Below are 15,868 nucleotides of genomic sequence, written 5' to 3' on the forward strand. Positions count from 1 at the left end.
TGGAGAATATTTTTGAGAAAATTTATTGAAAATGGATGGGGTCGTTCGGTGGTTACGTAACGTTCATTGAGAGGGGGTCGGTGGAGAATTGAGCATTTTTTACCACTTCAAACAATGTACAGAGAGGGAGTGAGGGGTCTAAAAGTCAATAACGTTACGTAATAAGTGAACATCCCCAAGAAAAAGATTTGAAAATCTGTAAAAAAAAATTGTTTTTAAAATTTCAGAGATAATTAAAATTAGCAGACGGAAACCAGCGATAGAGTCAGCTTTAGGCGTCATCTGAAGCATCGCACTTGATCAGTACGAACAGTCAAGTAAGTATGTAAGTCAACTAGAATTTTGTACATTTTTTTTTACTTTATTAAATGTTAAATTACATCAAATTTTAAACTAATTTTCAGCCAATGTTACTCGCAGGGGTGTAATTAGGGGGCAGTTGTGGACCATGCCTTGGTGGGAACCCTCGATCAAAACAGCACATGGTGTCACAGGGGTGTAACTAGGGGCAGTGATGGACCATACCTTAAGGGTAACTCTCGAACAAAACAGCACATGGTGTCACGGCACCATAGAGTTAGATGGTAGAGAAAAGGAGAGGTGGTGAGTCAATTTGGAAGAGAACCTGACTAGAATTATTCTAAAGTGGCAAACCTCAACTGAAACAGCAAATTCTGCCGCGGCACTCAGGTTGTCCACCACTGAGCTATGTAGATGATAGGAGAAGGGGAGGTGGTGGGACAATTTGAGGGAGTATGCCCTTGAATAGTTCATTTGTATGGATGGTTAAGACTCGACCGAAACAGCACATGGTGTCGCAGATCAAAGATTGCCCACCAAGGAGCTAGGGGGTATGGGAATAGTGGAAATGGAGGTCAATTTTGGGTAATACGCTCCTGATTAGTTGATTTCAAAAGGTAATAAGCCTCGAAAGAAACAAAATACGGTGCCACGGCACACAGGCTGTCCACCATGGAGCTAGAGGATATTGGGAAAGTGGAAGGTGATGGCATGCCATTTCTAAGGTGGTACAGCAACAGTTGTTGATGTTCTATCAAAACCACACAAACTAATCTCATTTATCATAGAGTTCAACTCATCTGTTGCAAATGTACTTCCATTGGTTCCAACAAATAATTTATCAATGCAAATATTCACCGTCAAATCAACAGACATTAGGTTAGGCTTATTAAGGAAATTAACAGGATTTAACGAACTTATTTCATTTGAATTTAAATCAATTATTTCAATTGAGCTACAATTAAGGAAAATGTTGTCTAAAATTTCAGAAATTTCATTTTTTGACAGTTGAACTTCCTTTAAGGATGAACAGAACTTGAAGAAATTGACGTTATTTTTTAACAAGTTACTTCCAATTAATAAAGTTTCTAAATTTTGAATTTTCATTAAAATATTTTCATTAAATGTGACAATTTTGTTGCCATTTAAATTCAACCGTCTGAGACTTGATGTGTGATTAAATGTATCTGACTGTATTGTCTCAATTTCATTGTCACTCAGTTCAATCACTTCCAATGCCGTTAAATTTTGAAAATTATCAAATGAAATTTCTTTTACACCAGTAAATGAGAATTTATAAGAAATTAAGTTAGGATATATGTCAACAAGATCAATTGGCAATGACTTGACATCCTGATTAGCTATTTCACATTCTATGCCTTTTATATTGTCATCTGGTCGTGCAGCAATGTAGTATGATGCATCAATATGATGAATTTTGAATGAAGCTGCTTTAAATGTTGGGATGAGACTGCATTCGGTATTAATGCAGTATTCTTGATCAGCAATGTCTCCTTCAATCAGATTCCGGTCTGGATGTGTAGTTGGATCTGTTAGAAATGAAGGGAGGGTTGGGAATGATGATGGAATTGAAGGAAATGTAAAAAATCGAGTTGTTGTTGCTGTGGTTGTTGTTGTAATTGGATTTGTAGTCATTTTGGTTGTGGTAGTAATGGAAGTGGCTTTAGGGGGTACGGTGGTTTGTTGTGATTCTATAAAATATCATTCTTAGTGTCAATTGCCTTCATAACCTCAAAATTTCTAATAAATTTTGAATTTTCTACAAAATTTGTTCACAAAATTTTAAAAAAATTTGATTTTTTTCAGAAATTTCCGACAAAATTCAACAAATTTGCTAGCAGTTCACATTAAATATTGGCAATTTAAGCTTAATATTCAAGCATAACCTCAAAATCTAGCTATTCTAGCCGTAAAAGCTTGTATTAAAATCATAAATTAATCTAATTTATCATCTAAATATTCAGACATAATCTCAAATATCTGCATGATCTAAATATCAGAAAGCACAACTTAGGCATAACCTCAAATTTAACAACACACAATCTCCAACCTTCTGAGGCCGATTTCTCCGGTATTGGTACTTATTCGGCACGGCATAGTACACAACAGGTATCGTATAGTACTGTCCTATTGGTGTACCATCTTCCGGTACACCACGATGGATCTACGTGACTGAAACTGGGACTGGGACGAGGACTGGAGCTGAGACGGAGATTAGGATATGAGACTGGGACTGAGACAAGAACTGGAATTGGAATTGGAATTGTAATTGGAATTGGAATTGGAATTGGAATTGGAATTGGAATTGGGACTAAGACTGAGACGGAGACTGAGACAAGAACTGGAACTGGGACTAGAATTGTGACTGTTACTGTGACTGCGACTGAGACTGCTTGCCACTATATCATACCAGATGTGCCACTATACCATATCTGTAATGTATCTAAACCGTGCAGTACCGTTCAAGTACCAAATACATCGGCCCATGTTTTGCTAAACTTACCATCATATATCCAATCCTTATAATCATACAGCTTTACATGGTCCACTATAAAGCCATTATCTTCAATATTACAATTGTCTTTACATCTACGCTTTGTCACAATTCCATAAAATGAGACGGAATCATAATTGGTAAATATTGGACCTCCTGAAAATGGAACACAAAAGGTACTGAGGACTCGATGGTTAAAATCTTTTTGGTATTGATAATATCGTGATGTAAAGTTGAGGATGTTCTCATAACTGTAAATAATTTTGACATTTTGAAGATTTTGTAGTTCCGCGTCAAATTTAGGAATGTCAAGATTTACATCCAATGTTGAATTTGAAGTTAAAATTATTTTTGTAATATCTGCATTTGGATTTTGTTCAATGGAATCAATTTCGGATATGACATTGCCATATCTACTAAGTTGAATATCATTTTTACTCAATGACTCGATGCAATTTGAATCTAGAATATCAAGAAATTAATTTAAAATTGTCTCAAAATAAGAAATAACTGTCAACAAACCAGTGAGTAGGATGCTTTTATTGACGAAAAAGGACCAACATAGAAACTGATTTGATGACTTTTCTACAACAGCTACCATGAAATCATATATCATAGATTCAGTCATCCAAATGTTATCGGCAGTTGAGCTAGAAGTAAAGTGAGTTGTTGATTAATTAAGTCTCTCAGTCTCTCTCAGTCTCTTTCAGTCTCTTTCAGTCTCTCTCAGTCTCTCTCAGTCTCTCACAGTCTCTCTCAGTCTCTCTCAGTCTCTCACAGTCTCTCTCAGTCTCTCTCAGTCTCTCTCAGTCTCTCTCAGTTTCTCTCGGTCTCTCTCAGTCTCTCTCAGTCTCTCTCAGTTTCTCTCAGTCTCTCTCAGTCTCTCTCAGTTTCTCTCAGTCTCTCTCTGTCTCTCTCAGTCTCTCTCAGTCTCTCTCAGTCTCTCTCAGTCTCTCTCAGTCTCTCTCAGTCTCTCTCAGTCTCTCTCAGTCTCTCTCAGTGTCTCTCAGTCTCTCTCTGTCTCTCTCAGTGTCTCTCAGTCTCTCTCAGTCTCTCTCAGTCTCTCTCAGTCTCTCTCAGTCTCTCTCAGTGTCTCTCAGTCTCTCTCAGTCTCTCTCAGTCTCTCTCAGTGTCTCTCAGTCTCTCTCTGTCTCTCTCAGTCACTCTCAGTCTCCCTCAGTCTCTCTCAGTCTCTCTCAGTCTCTTTCATTCTCTCTCAGTCTCTCACAGTCTCTCTCACTTACCTCCTTTCACCACAAATTGCATTCCTGATTGAATCCGAATAGTATCCAACTTCAGTTATTATCAAGCTATTATGATCGACACAATCAGCTTCTGTTTTATGTCCCATTGATACAAGTCCATTCAATGTGTCGTTTATCAAATCATAAAGCTGTTCACCATATCCATTTATGCAGTAATGATTCTCTAATTGTCTTGCACAGTATTGCTGATCACCTAAATATCTATTGATTGTATAGTCCTTAAGGATGCATTCAATTGTGTCAATATAGACAATTGGAATATTGAACGAATGCAAGCCATGAATTGTGTGTAGAACTTCCCCATTTCTGTCGCTTGCGCTTGAAGGAGCTTGAAGCTGTGGTGGTAAATTAATTGGATAAAAATTCGTAAAGAACTGAAGAGGCTGTTCAAGCTTCAACAAGGACAAGTCAGATTCAAAATTGTCTTCATTATATCTCCAGTCGGAGTGGACATTGACTTCGATAACATTGGATCTGAGAGGATGGTCTTCAATAGGATGAAAGTCGACCACAAATAATGCAGGTGGAAGTGGAATTCTGTGACTTTTCTTTTGGACACATTCAGCAGCTGCAAAGGAATAGGATTTTAAATATTATTTAGTCTATACAAGCTTTACTTGACTTGAACTGATCTAAACTAGCTTTACTTGACTTGACTTAGTCTAAACTAGCTTTACTTGACTTGACCTAGTCTATACAAGTTTTACTTGACTTAAGCTAGTCTAAACTAGCTTTACTTGACTTGACTTAGTCTAAACTAGCTTTACTTGACTTGATCTTGTCTGAACTAGCTTAACTTGACTTGACCTTGTCTAAACTAGCTTTACTTGACTTGACCTAGTCTAAACTAGCTTTACTTGACTTGACTTAGTCTAAATTAGCTTCACTTGACTTAATCTAGTCTGAACTAGCTTTACTTGACTTAAGCTGGTCTAAACTAGCTTTACTTGACTTAATAAAGTCTTAAATAGCTTTACTTGACTTGACTTAGTCTAGACTAGCTTTACTTGACTTGATCTAGTCTAAACTAGCTTTACTTGACTTGTCCTAGTCTAAACTAGCTTTACTTGACTTGACCTAGTCTAAACTAGCTTTACTTGACTTAATATAGTCTAAACTAGCTTTACTTGACTTGAACTAGTCTAAACTAGCTTTACTTGACTTCACCTAGTTTAAACTAGCTTTACTTGACTTGATCTGGTCTAAACTAGCTCAACTTGACTTGACCTAGTCTAAACTAGCTTTAATTGACTTGACTTAGTCTAAACTAGCTTCACTTGACTTGAGTCACCCTAAAGATAGCAAAATCTATTAAATACTCACTAGTCAGCACAAATTCCGGATGAATTAAGCTTCCAATGCACATAATTTCGTCAGTTCTTGAATGTCTAATGATTGCATTCCATGGCTTCTTGACATCACCAACAATATCATTATTATGACTACTCAAAATTGCAAAATAAACTCCCAAAATGATTCCAATGACAGCAATACTCGCAATTATTAGCAATAAAATTATGTTCCTCATTCTAAAAAATCCCTTCCGTTTTCTTTTGTCATTAAATTTTCTAATTTCACCATCAGCTTCCGTCTCTATATTTGGCAGTGCTGTTTTCATATCCTCAACAACCTTAAACTCAAAGAAACTGAATAATGGCAAGTAAATTTCCCTTAATTGGTCCAAATAATCCTGATCTTCATGATATAAAGCCAGCAGATGAGGAACTCGAACAATCAATTCAGCATGTCGGGTCTCTTGATTCTCTTTTGGAATGTCAAAGACATGATGAATAATTTTCTCTTTTTTACGATTTTCATGACAAAATTTTAAATATCCATGAAATTTCTTTGCCTGCTTATGATCACCATTAAAGTACGGCAAGCAATTATTCTTATAGACCAAAAACATTGCAAAATGACAAAGTTCATGTGCCAATGTTCCAATTGCTTCCTGTCGCCGTTGTGGATCAAGAAAGAATTTTGCAGCTATGTAAATCTGTCTGGATGTAAAGAATGATCCACGTGTCTGCTTGCTGGATGTTGGATCTAAAAATTGTACTGAATCACGATTAAAGTCAAAAATAAGTTTAAAGTCACGAGATGCAGCAACAACTTGAAGAATCAGACGAATTATGGATATACGGCATAGATACTCAATTGCTGATTTTGCGTGATTTAACTTCTCATTGACGTTGATTGTGTCATGTCCAACACTTGTGTTTGAATGGAGAATCATGAGGAACTTCTCAGGTGGCTCTCGGGAATGTTCCAAATGAATTTTACGCAGTTCCTCGCGTTTCTTGTCATTGAAATTTGACAGAATCTTGTCAATGTCCTCTTTTGGACCTACGCAGACATTCTTATTCATGAAAATCTTATAAATGTCAAATTTCTCCTTTGAAAGTGCCACAAATGCTGCTGAGACGTTGTCGCGACTGTAAAAATATCTCAAATTTGGATATTTTTCTAAAATATTCTTGACCGTCACTTCGTCGTTGTTCTTGACACTTTTTACAAATTGATGTGTCATTTTGACAAATTCCTTCATCTCATTTGACGTATTTGACTCATTAAAGTTCATTGGATATAAGGAATTTTCCAACAGCAGTGACAATAACACATCCAAGTGACGATTCTGCCATGCTAAATCAGCTGCAATTTGAGTATCAACTTGAAAATTTACATCAAATCCAATTCTTATGAGATCTTCGACAACTGACTTATTACCAAGTTCTGATGCAAGCATTAATAGGTTCTTGTCATTGACATCAGCTAAGGAGAAGAGAGACAAGTCTGTGGATGATGTGAATTTGGCTTCTTGGGAAAGACCTATGAAGGAAATGGAAATTGGGAAAATTTAGGGAAAAATTGAGCAAATTTAGTGGAAAACTGAGGAAATTTAATGAAAAATTGAGAAAATTTTAGTGAAAAATTCAGGAAAATTAAGAAAATTTAATGAAAATTTAATGAAAATTGAGAAAGTTTAGTGAAAAATTGAGAAAATTTAATTAAAAATTGAGGAAATTTAATGAAAATTAGTGGAAAATTGAGGAAAATAAATGAAAAATTGAGGAAATTTAATGAAAAATTATGGAAATTATTTGGAAAATTGTGAAAATTTATTAAAAAAAATTGAGGAAATTATGTGGAAAATTTGGGAAATTTAATGGAAAATTGAGGAAATTTAGTGAAAAATTGAGGAAATTTAATGGAAAATTGAGCAAACTTAATGAAAAAGTCAGGAAATTCAATGAAAAATGTGGAAAATTGAGGAAATTTTGTAGAAAACCGGGAAAATTTAGTGGAAAATTGAGGAAAAATTGAGAAAATTGCAGGAAAAACTCACCATCATTTCCAAATCTCAGTGCTAACAATAAAAATGAATTTATAAAACAGATCATCGAGTCACGATCCATAATGTCCACATCAATCAACGACAGCGACATCAGTCGTGTCTCATCCGCTGATTTCCAATAAAAACAGCACTTTTTATCACTCAATGACTCCAAACACAACAAAAACTTTCGTGCCTTATCAATTTTTGTTGATATTATTTCATACTGAAGTGGACTTAATGTTGTGATTTTGTCAATTACTTTCAGTCTGATGGCAATTGAGTATGAAGTTTGATAAAATTTTTGACGTAAGAGATCCGATGAGATTAGATTTACGGCTGTGGGAATGTCTGGAATATCGTTGACTTCTAATGTCTCGAAATCTGTTAGATCCGTGATAGTTTGTAGCAATTCTGATTCTATGGTTGTATATGTGAAGGATAAGACCTCAAAGAAGGTTTTGGGTTCTGGTTCCAGTGCCGGTTCTGGACCTGTGAATTATATGAAATTGTCAAAAAATTGTCTGATATTTATGTGCTGTAAATTCGGTTGGTTTGGGGCTTTTGTCTAGAATAAAATTAGGCTTTAGCTTATAGCTATTAGGCCATTAAGTTCAGAGGAGGGGGAGGGGGTTAAGTGGGGGAATGAGGATGTGTTAACTTAAATTTATCATTTTTAAGTGCATTTTTATGACTTGCTATGTTACAAGTACTTTTGTGATTATTATTGATTATTTTAGTCAGAGGTACATTCAGGGGTTCAGAAAGGGAAGAGGAGCCTGCTTGGGTTGGTCGTCAATCCCCCTAGAATTTTGGGAAAAAATTCAACAATTTAGTAGGATTTTTTATGAAATAAAATCCTAAACCCCCCAAAATTTATGTGATCCATACAAAATATCTTTACCCTCCCTTCCCCCTCCATCTACCCCAAATACAAAACATTCCTTACTATACCCCTGATCCCAGTCAATTTTTTGTTTGTATTTGCAAGTTTTAAGAGGATTTATTTACTGCCAGATAACACTTGGTTGCTTGATTTAATTTGTCATGATGACTAATTCAGTGTTGGCCAACCTTATTTTGCATCAAGCTACCTTAGTGATAAGCAACGACCATAACACTACAAGGTATGCAGCTCATAACATTACAATAGTAATGTGAAATGGCATCAATAGCCTAAATTGTAGAGTGTTGGCCTTACGTGCCAAAGGTCCTGGGTTCAATCCCAGGTCATGTCTAATTTTCGAAGCTCTTTTTCCATTTCACCATTCTAATTCTGGAGTTTTGAGGTCTTTGGCACATAATGTGTCTCCACTGCTAGGTATACAAGGATATACTACGAATTGTAACTAGGTACATTGCAGGGTACATCAGGTCTTATGACGTACTCGTGTCTTTGCAATGCGCAGAGCTTGCAAGTGGTTTGGATCCCACTATAAACTGTAGGACTAAAGGGTGTGGTACAACAGATTTAAAAAAGAAGTGCCTCCAGCTCATAAGGCTAGACCCTTCAGTCATTATATATAGTACAATAGTGCAGTGGTAGGCAACCTGTGATTTTATGGGGCACACCTTGATGTTAAGTCTTGATAAAAACTCCATATGGTATACAGTTGATAGCATTTTTAAGTAATCTTGGCAGCACACAGTAGTGCCGCGACAAAAAGGTTGCTCACCACTGCACTAGTGTGCCGCGTCACACAGTTCGAACAACACTGAGCTAATCTCACTTTCTTATTGAAGTGTTTTGTGGTAAAATGTGGAAATAAATTGAATTTTACCTTCAAGTTCCATATCGACCACATCATGTACTGTGTAATTGTCACTTTTGAATCTTTTGGCTGGCTGCATTGACTATTTTATGACAAATTTAACTCAAAAATTCCAGTTTTTAGCATGAAAAATTGTGAAAATTAATTTCAAAAAATTGTAAATTTTTCAAATTTTTTAATTAAGTTCTGACTGTTTTAAGATGTCTACAGCACACAACGACCAAAAGCACTAATTCTACATTCTCAAATATTAATCAATAACTGTATTTTTATCCGATTAATTGATAAATTTAATAGAATAAAATTGAACTTTTTGTCACAATTGCTTCTTTCCTCTCGCACACCTAAAACACAACTAAGCAATAATATCAACTTATCGAAAGATAAAGACAGAAATGAAACAACACAAAAACCTCTCGAAATATTTTATTATGTGCAAATTCAAGATAATTTTATTTATAATCAAAAAAAAAATTATTTTGTGATAAAAAAAAGACTTTTTTTTCAGTTGTGTTTAAATTAAGTAAGGCTTGTTATTGTATTATGATTAAAATATTAAATTTCGAAGAAAGTGGATAATTTGATAAGAATTAGCAGTGATCAGATGTGGAAATAGGGGAGTCAGAACAGAAAATTAACATACTTACATCTTATTTACTTCCATATCTACAATCCAGGCAAAATTTTAGGTCTTCTACTCGATCTTTTGCTGTCGACAATGCCTGCAATTGTTACTCTATATACACTGGGCATCCTGTGTTCGTCTGTTTACATGAAATCCCAACCTCAAGCGATTTATACGAAGAACAGTAACAGTATCATCATCCTGGAGAAGCTGATAAAGTTCATAATTATGCCTAAGACAATGAGCATACTCACCTAAATTTGCGTGCTCATGAGTATACTCAATAAATATAAATAAGTATTCTCAATGTCGTGAGCATACTCATGAGCAGGCTTTTTGTTTGTTGGAGATACTTACTTACTTACTAACTTCACTGGCTGTATTGATCTTCTGCTATCCATCGTCCCTCTCAATTGTCGTCTAAAACTGGCTCTTTAGCTAGCTGCCATTTTGTAATTATCAACACCAAATACTTCACTGTGTCTATCAACAGCTTCTCCCAAGAGTTCTTGGACCACCTTCGTGCTCTTTTGTCATCATTTTGGAGATTTGAGATTATAAGTGGTCTCCGGTTTAACCAGTTATAGGCGACATCTGAGGGAGGCCTTGAATCACAGTTGATCTGTACGGCCAACGAAGTAAGTAAGTAAGGGATTTTAAGTGATCTTGTGAAATCAAAGTTGGTCAAAGACATGCTACGTCTCTTACCAGTTCGACTTGTCTAAGTGACCCCATTCCGCATGTTACCACTTTCCATCGATTGACTCTGCTGAGCTTTTGCTCATATCGGTAAACTTTTCATAAATTATCTACTTTTTCACTGGATCTTATTGTGATAATATGCTTATCAAAAGTCTGATTACATTTTAGGGAATCACTTTTTTTGAAGCAGAAACTCACCGATTTTAAAAATATTTCCTTATCTTAGGGAACGGAAGAAAATTACACAGCGATAAAAATAGCGTTTTTAGAGCTCCTTTCACATGATAAAGCTTTAAAACAAAATTATTAATCAACTTATGAGTCATTAGACACAATCTAGCACCAGGTCAATGTGACTATGGAATGGTGATGGATTTGAACGGAATCCGGCCACAATTAAGAGCTATGATGGTCTGGGTTGAATTTTAAGGGTGTTGGTTAACGACACAACGGGAAACCCGCGGGAAAAACCCGCGGAATTCCCGCGGGAATCTGTTGTGTCGTTGACCGACAATCGAATTTTAACTGCATTCGACACGATGTTGCTTTCTTTGTACATGTTGATTTCGGAAATGGTCGGTTGTAAGGCCAACCATCCCTAGTATGATTGTAGGCTGTCACCCTTTAGACAATATGGTTTTGACAATATGGTTTCAATATCCTTTAAAGGACATGTTCCGGCACATAGCTCAGTTGCCAACGAGAAGGTATACACATGACATTTGGTTAGCTTCGGAATCAGACTTCAACTTCCCCAATTCCCACATCCAACACTAATTCAAATTCAATTCGATCTATAACTGGATTTTTGATCGATTATCCAGTTTATGGTATTCAAGATGTAGCCCAGAGATTTCATACTTTAGCACTACAGGATTTGGGTTATTCAGCATATTCGTGGGTCCTATGTCAATCAGCGGTAGCCAGCAATAGAGCCAGTTTTAGGAACCGACTGAGGGAGGCCATAGATCACACTTGATCTGTACGGCCAGCGAAGTAAGTAAGTAAGTAAGTACTATGTCAATCATTATCACATAGAAATCACTCTTTTAGTAATGATGGACAGAGGATGATGTTTGGTAGGAATCTGCACTCTTAGCTCTTAATCGATAAAATAACTTGATATCTAAACTACACAAAATGCAAAATTATAGACATAAACATTTATTAGCACTTCCAAAATTGCTATTAATAAAGCAAATTTATTTACACTAATTTATAAAAAAAAAAAGATTAAAAGATATTTTCTGATGCATCCCATTTGATTTATGAACTTTGTAAATTTAGATATCCAAGATGACTGAGACACTGCCTTCAATTCCACAAAGATTGCTGCCACGGAGAAAACGGAAGTAACCCTTTTCGCCCCACCAGGTGTCTGTTATATTGAATAAAAATTAATTTCAGGTCAAATAGGAAATATTTTTAAGGCTTACCCCAGCTGTTCTTTAATTTCCAGTATTTGACGCCATTTTCCTCACCCCATCCGACGAGCATAACTAAAATTGAGAGATTAATGGAAATAAATGATTAAAAATAAGTTTCAGCCAAGAACGGACATATGTTTTAGATTCTCAGACTATAGGCCGGGTTCTAAGTATACATCTAACCCTTTAGAGGCATAGAGCATGCTCTCGAACATGCTAGCATGTTTATACCTTGAGTAGGGGGTTCATTGACAGACTAAGTGTGACTCTCAAGAGCAGACCCTAACAGACAGGCTCTCGAGAGCTTTTTTATCTTAAATTTCCCAGATGCGCATGCTCGTGAGCAGCTCTTAGCTCACTCTGAGAGAACGCTCTATGCCTGCGTTGCCTAAGAAGCAACGCTCGCGAGCAAGCTCATCTGGTAAATTCAAGATGGACAAACTCTCGAGAGTATGATCTATGCCTGTTGGGGTCTGATCTTGAAACCATGTACTTAGGCTGTCAATGTATCCCTACTCGATGTATATACACTACACCTACCCGTGTATGCAATAGATATAGGAGTAGGTGGATACCGAGAGACCGGTTCATAAATTCTTGGGCTATGTTTCAAGGTTCGTCCAAAGCTGCAGACTTTACAAACAGGTTTTGGGATTTTCCAGGAAATTCCCGATCACGAAAATTTATCTGGACTGGGATTTCGAGAAAGCATAATCAGATTTGCAGTTTTGGACAAATCCAACTTGAAATTGCCACTATAAGGACTAGACTGAGAATCAAAACGATCCTTTAAAGATATTTCATCCCCTTAATACTCACCAGCATGTCCACCAGCATAATTGCCACTAGCATACTTGTAGATTCCAGTAGAGTAGTCATAAAAGTTACTATAAACATTAAATCTCGTATAAAGTGGTCCATAATTGTACAAATATGTCCTGATTGTCTTCTCATTATTCTGAAGGTAAGCATACTGACGAACTTTAGAGTTTGGAACTCTTGCGCGTTTTGTAGCTTGACATGAATAAGCAATTCCAGTATATGAGTGAATATTCATGTAATTATATGCAGCACTTCCATTATAAACTTGTGTATAGTCACGATAAATTGAATAATCCCATCCACCAACGCATCCTCTTGAGCATTCCATTGCATCTTGTTCTGATAGATCAAAGACATTTGGTCCATACTTGAGTGCCATACGACTCTTAATGACACCAATAGCTGCAAATGCATAACAACTTCCACACTGTCCTTGACTCTTGACAACACCGACAATCGATTCAGGCCATTCAAATGCAGTCTCTGGCGGTTCAGCCAGACGTCCATGACGATTTGTAATTTCTGTCTCATTAACAAGTGGAAGCTCCTCATTCGGATCTGGTGCATTTGCACCAAGATAATTGTCACTAAATTCATCTTCACTTAAATGTGAGAATGGATATAAAGTTCGATTAAATGATTCAAGTCCTCTGGCAAAACGACGATTCTGTCTAATGACTGATCGATATCTGTTGAAAAGGTTGTTCCTTATTTCAGTAAAATTGGCACGACGACGGAAATGAACACGGAATTTTTTGGTATATTCTTTAAAAATGTCATTATCGCTTATGTCATCAACATCGTCGGAATCCTCAGGTACATTTTCAGTTGTATCAGCAACAGTGTCAGTTGAACTTTCGTCAACATTTTGAGCAATTACGTTGACTGCACAAATTGTGAGGATGAATAAGAAGAAAAGCTTCATGGTTTCTCTTCAAATGGGACCTGGAAATTGAATGAAATTACTTTACAGCTTCTTTAAGCTTCCACAGCCTTTAACGACACAATAATGACTACTTGTGCTATTAAGCCTATCATTTTATGCTACTCAGTCTGTGCGAATCTTCTTTGTTTGCGCCCTTTATATCAGCGACGATGTTGAAATTTTGATAAAAAATAAAATCTTACTTGTTTGATAGAACAAAAGATAAGGACGACTGAGTCTATTGACTTATTATGAACGTGTTATAATAAATAATTTAATTAAAATGTCGTCATTAGTTCGTTGCATTGATGCAAGGGGATGTTTGGTAATTATTTGGGTTGATTTGTATTATCATAGCTTGTGGACGACCACAGAACTCATGGAAGGATACTGTCAATAAACGCATTACTGTATATTTGGCAAATGGAAGCTAGTGATAGAATCAGCTTCAGGCACAATCTGAGCAACAGGTTAGGAAAACTCTGAATCTGAGGGAGCCTATAGATCACTAATCTGTAGCGAAGTAAGCTGGCCGTACAGATCAACAGTGATCCATGACCTCCCTCAGATGTCGCCTATAACTGGTTCTACAGCGCGCTTCCGCCTGCCAATTGCTGTCCGGCCAGCGAAGTAAGTAAATATGGATTTTAATGAATGGTACATTGCACCAAAGAAGTGAAAAATATGGCTTCAGAGGGTTGTCGATTATTTGGGGTATAAGGATTTGTACAAAGACCAAGTTCCTCGTTGAAGAAGTCTGTTGAGTGTCAATTCATAAATACAAGTTCGTTTTACTGCCCTGTGATGGAATACACAAGGAAATAGACTCCCTTGAGCTCAAAAAGCAACATGGCGTAGAACAGTTCTAAAAGAATGGCAGTTATCAAACCAAAACGAATAATTTGTAAAAACAGACCATCAATAGAGCCAGATGGGTATTCTTAACAACCTAAAAGTCTGAATCACTAAATTTGCCTGCTTTAAATCCACAAAATCTCCAAAAATTCTCAATTTTCCATATTACTGTCTATTATTAGCACTACTGTCTATTATAAGCACAAAACCACCAACAATTCTTCAAAACTCACTCAAAGCTATTTGCAGAAGTTCCTTCCTATTTTTTCTTCTTATTCCAACTTATTTCAGATCACCTTCTTTCCGCAAACTGATTCATGTTGTGCCTCAAAAATGCCTCTTTATACCCAAGCTTGCTGTCTTTGCCGAAAATTGCTAATCAACGGGATGTTTGTGTTGTCAAAAGAAAAACTTTGCTAAATAAACCAATAAAATAATTTGAGATAAAAAAATTGTTTAATTAATAAAAAAGTATTTTTATGCGACACTTTTTTGGCAACAAAAAAAAACCGGGATGAGTTATTCTGTTTTTTTTTTGGTAGCTCATGTCTTGATTTTATAGTTTATTTGATCCGTTTACACGAACGACATTTATGAATGGACGTGAAGCAGGTGTAGTGTTTTTTAGATGTTTTGTTTGATCAATTTAGAGTCTAATTAGTTTATGGTGGATATAGTGACGTGAAGATAGCTGGGGGTAAGTCAGGGGGTATTCCAAATGCATCATCAAGTGGGCGTATTTATGGTGACACTAGAGAATCGGGAGCGCCCGTGGCGCCCCTCTTCAGAATTTTCAGCTTTACATAGCTTCATGTGGCATCACAATACATCCACATTTCCCCTGATACCCCTCAATTTTCGGCTTAACATGGCTTCCGTTCTTGTATCAGCCTAAAGGAATTGGGTGTTTATTTATGGTGACATGTTCAACCCTCAATTTCATTTTTTGGGACAATTTCATCAATTTGCTGAGGTTTTTCGTGAAAAAGATCCCAAAACTCTCTTAAATGTTTGCGATTCAACCCCTCACCTCCTTCACAAACTGCACTGACTGCCCATGTTGCTAGTAAAGTTCGATTCCAGAGTTGGCAGAGCTTTCTTTTGGAATGCGACTTCAGTGTAACCTTGTGGACTACACTGAACTATACTTGAGTCCAACTCCTAACCTTCTAAGTCAGACTTTAAAGTTCGATACCCAACCCCTTTCCAAATCACCTTCCATGACTCTATAGAGGTTCACGGACAATTTATATCCATAAAATAACCTCCAACAAGTTCCCATTTTTTTCTCACATTTTGATAACATTTTGCAAATATTTAACCTCA

The 15,868-nt window shown here is 36.4% G+C and overlaps 2 protein-coding genes across 3 annotated transcripts; both read right to left on the reverse strand.

Moving 5' to 3' along the window:
• Nucleotides 1–340: 340 nt before the first annotated feature.
• LOC139094292 (uncharacterized) lies at nucleotides 341–9,544 on the reverse strand. 2 transcript variants are annotated; one of them, XM_070645315.1, is made up of 7 exons: nucleotides 9,196–9,544; nucleotides 7,427–7,906; nucleotides 5,404–6,909; nucleotides 4,060–4,648; nucleotides 3,338–3,465; nucleotides 2,825–3,277; nucleotides 341–1,850 (listed from the first exon to the last, which is right to left on the reverse strand). In XM_070645315.1, the coding sequence occupies exons 1-7, from the start codon at nucleotides 9,263–9,265 to the stop codon at nucleotides 1,021–1,023; spliced, it is 4,056 nt and encodes a 1,351-aa protein (XP_070501416.1). In that variant the 5' UTR covers nucleotides 9,266–9,544; the 3' UTR covers nucleotides 341–1,020. The 2 variants fall into 2 exon arrangements, with proteins under 2 accessions (XP_070501416.1, XP_070501415.1); XM_070645314.1 differs by having other exon boundaries at nucleotides 341–2,012.
• A 2,105-nt stretch (nucleotides 9,545–11,649) lies between these two features.
• LOC139094330 (gut-specific cysteine proteinase-like) lies at nucleotides 11,650–14,916 on the reverse strand. The gene is made up of 4 exons (XM_070645361.1): nucleotides 14,776–14,916; nucleotides 12,760–13,707; nucleotides 11,950–12,012; nucleotides 11,650–11,891 (listed from the first exon to the last, which is right to left on the reverse strand). The coding sequence occupies exons 2-4, from the start codon at nucleotides 13,685–13,687 to the stop codon at nucleotides 11,797–11,799; spliced, it is 1,086 nt and encodes a 361-aa protein (XP_070501462.1). The 5' UTR covers nucleotides 13,688–13,707; nucleotides 14,776–14,916; the 3' UTR covers nucleotides 11,650–11,796.
• Between the last annotated feature and the right edge of the window lie 952 nt (nucleotides 14,917–15,868).

The sequence above is a fragment of the Chironomus tepperi genome, unplaced genomic scaffold, assembly GCF_022539635.2.
Source record: "Chironomus tepperi strain 1889 unplaced genomic scaffold, CSIRO-AGI_Ctep_v1 contig_354, whole genome shotgun sequence".
In the NCBI taxonomy this organism is placed as follows: domain Eukaryota; kingdom Metazoa; phylum Arthropoda; class Insecta; order Diptera; family Chironomidae; genus Chironomus; species Chironomus tepperi.

Excerpts from the sequence above, each read along its gene's own strand:
- LOC139094292 (XM_070645314.1), bottom strand. The coding sequence starts at position 9,265 with ATGCAGCCAGCCAAAAGATTCAAAAGTGACAATTACACAGTACATGAT. Across the intron at positions 6,910-7,426 it reads ACTGAGATTTGGAAATGATG|GTCTTTCCCAAGAAGCCAAA; the intron begins GTGAGTTTTTCC and ends TTTCCTTCATAG. Across the intron at positions 4,649-5,403 it reads TCCGGAATTTGTGCTGACTA|CTGCTGAATGTGTCCAAAAG; the intron begins GTGAGTATTTAA and ends ATTCCTTTGCAG.
- LOC139094330 (XM_070645361.1), bottom strand. The coding sequence starts at position 13,687 with ATGAAGCTTTTCTTCTTATTCATCCTCACAATTTGTGCAGTCAACGTA. Across the intron at positions 12,013-12,759 it reads TTATGCTGGTGGACATGCTG|TTATGCTCGTCGGATGGGGT; the intron begins GTGAGTATTAAG and ends TCTCAATTTTAG. Across the intron at positions 11,892-11,949 it reads GAAATTAAAGAACAGCTGGG|ACACCTGGTGGGGCGAAAAG; the intron begins GTAAGCCTTAAA and ends TCAATATAACAG.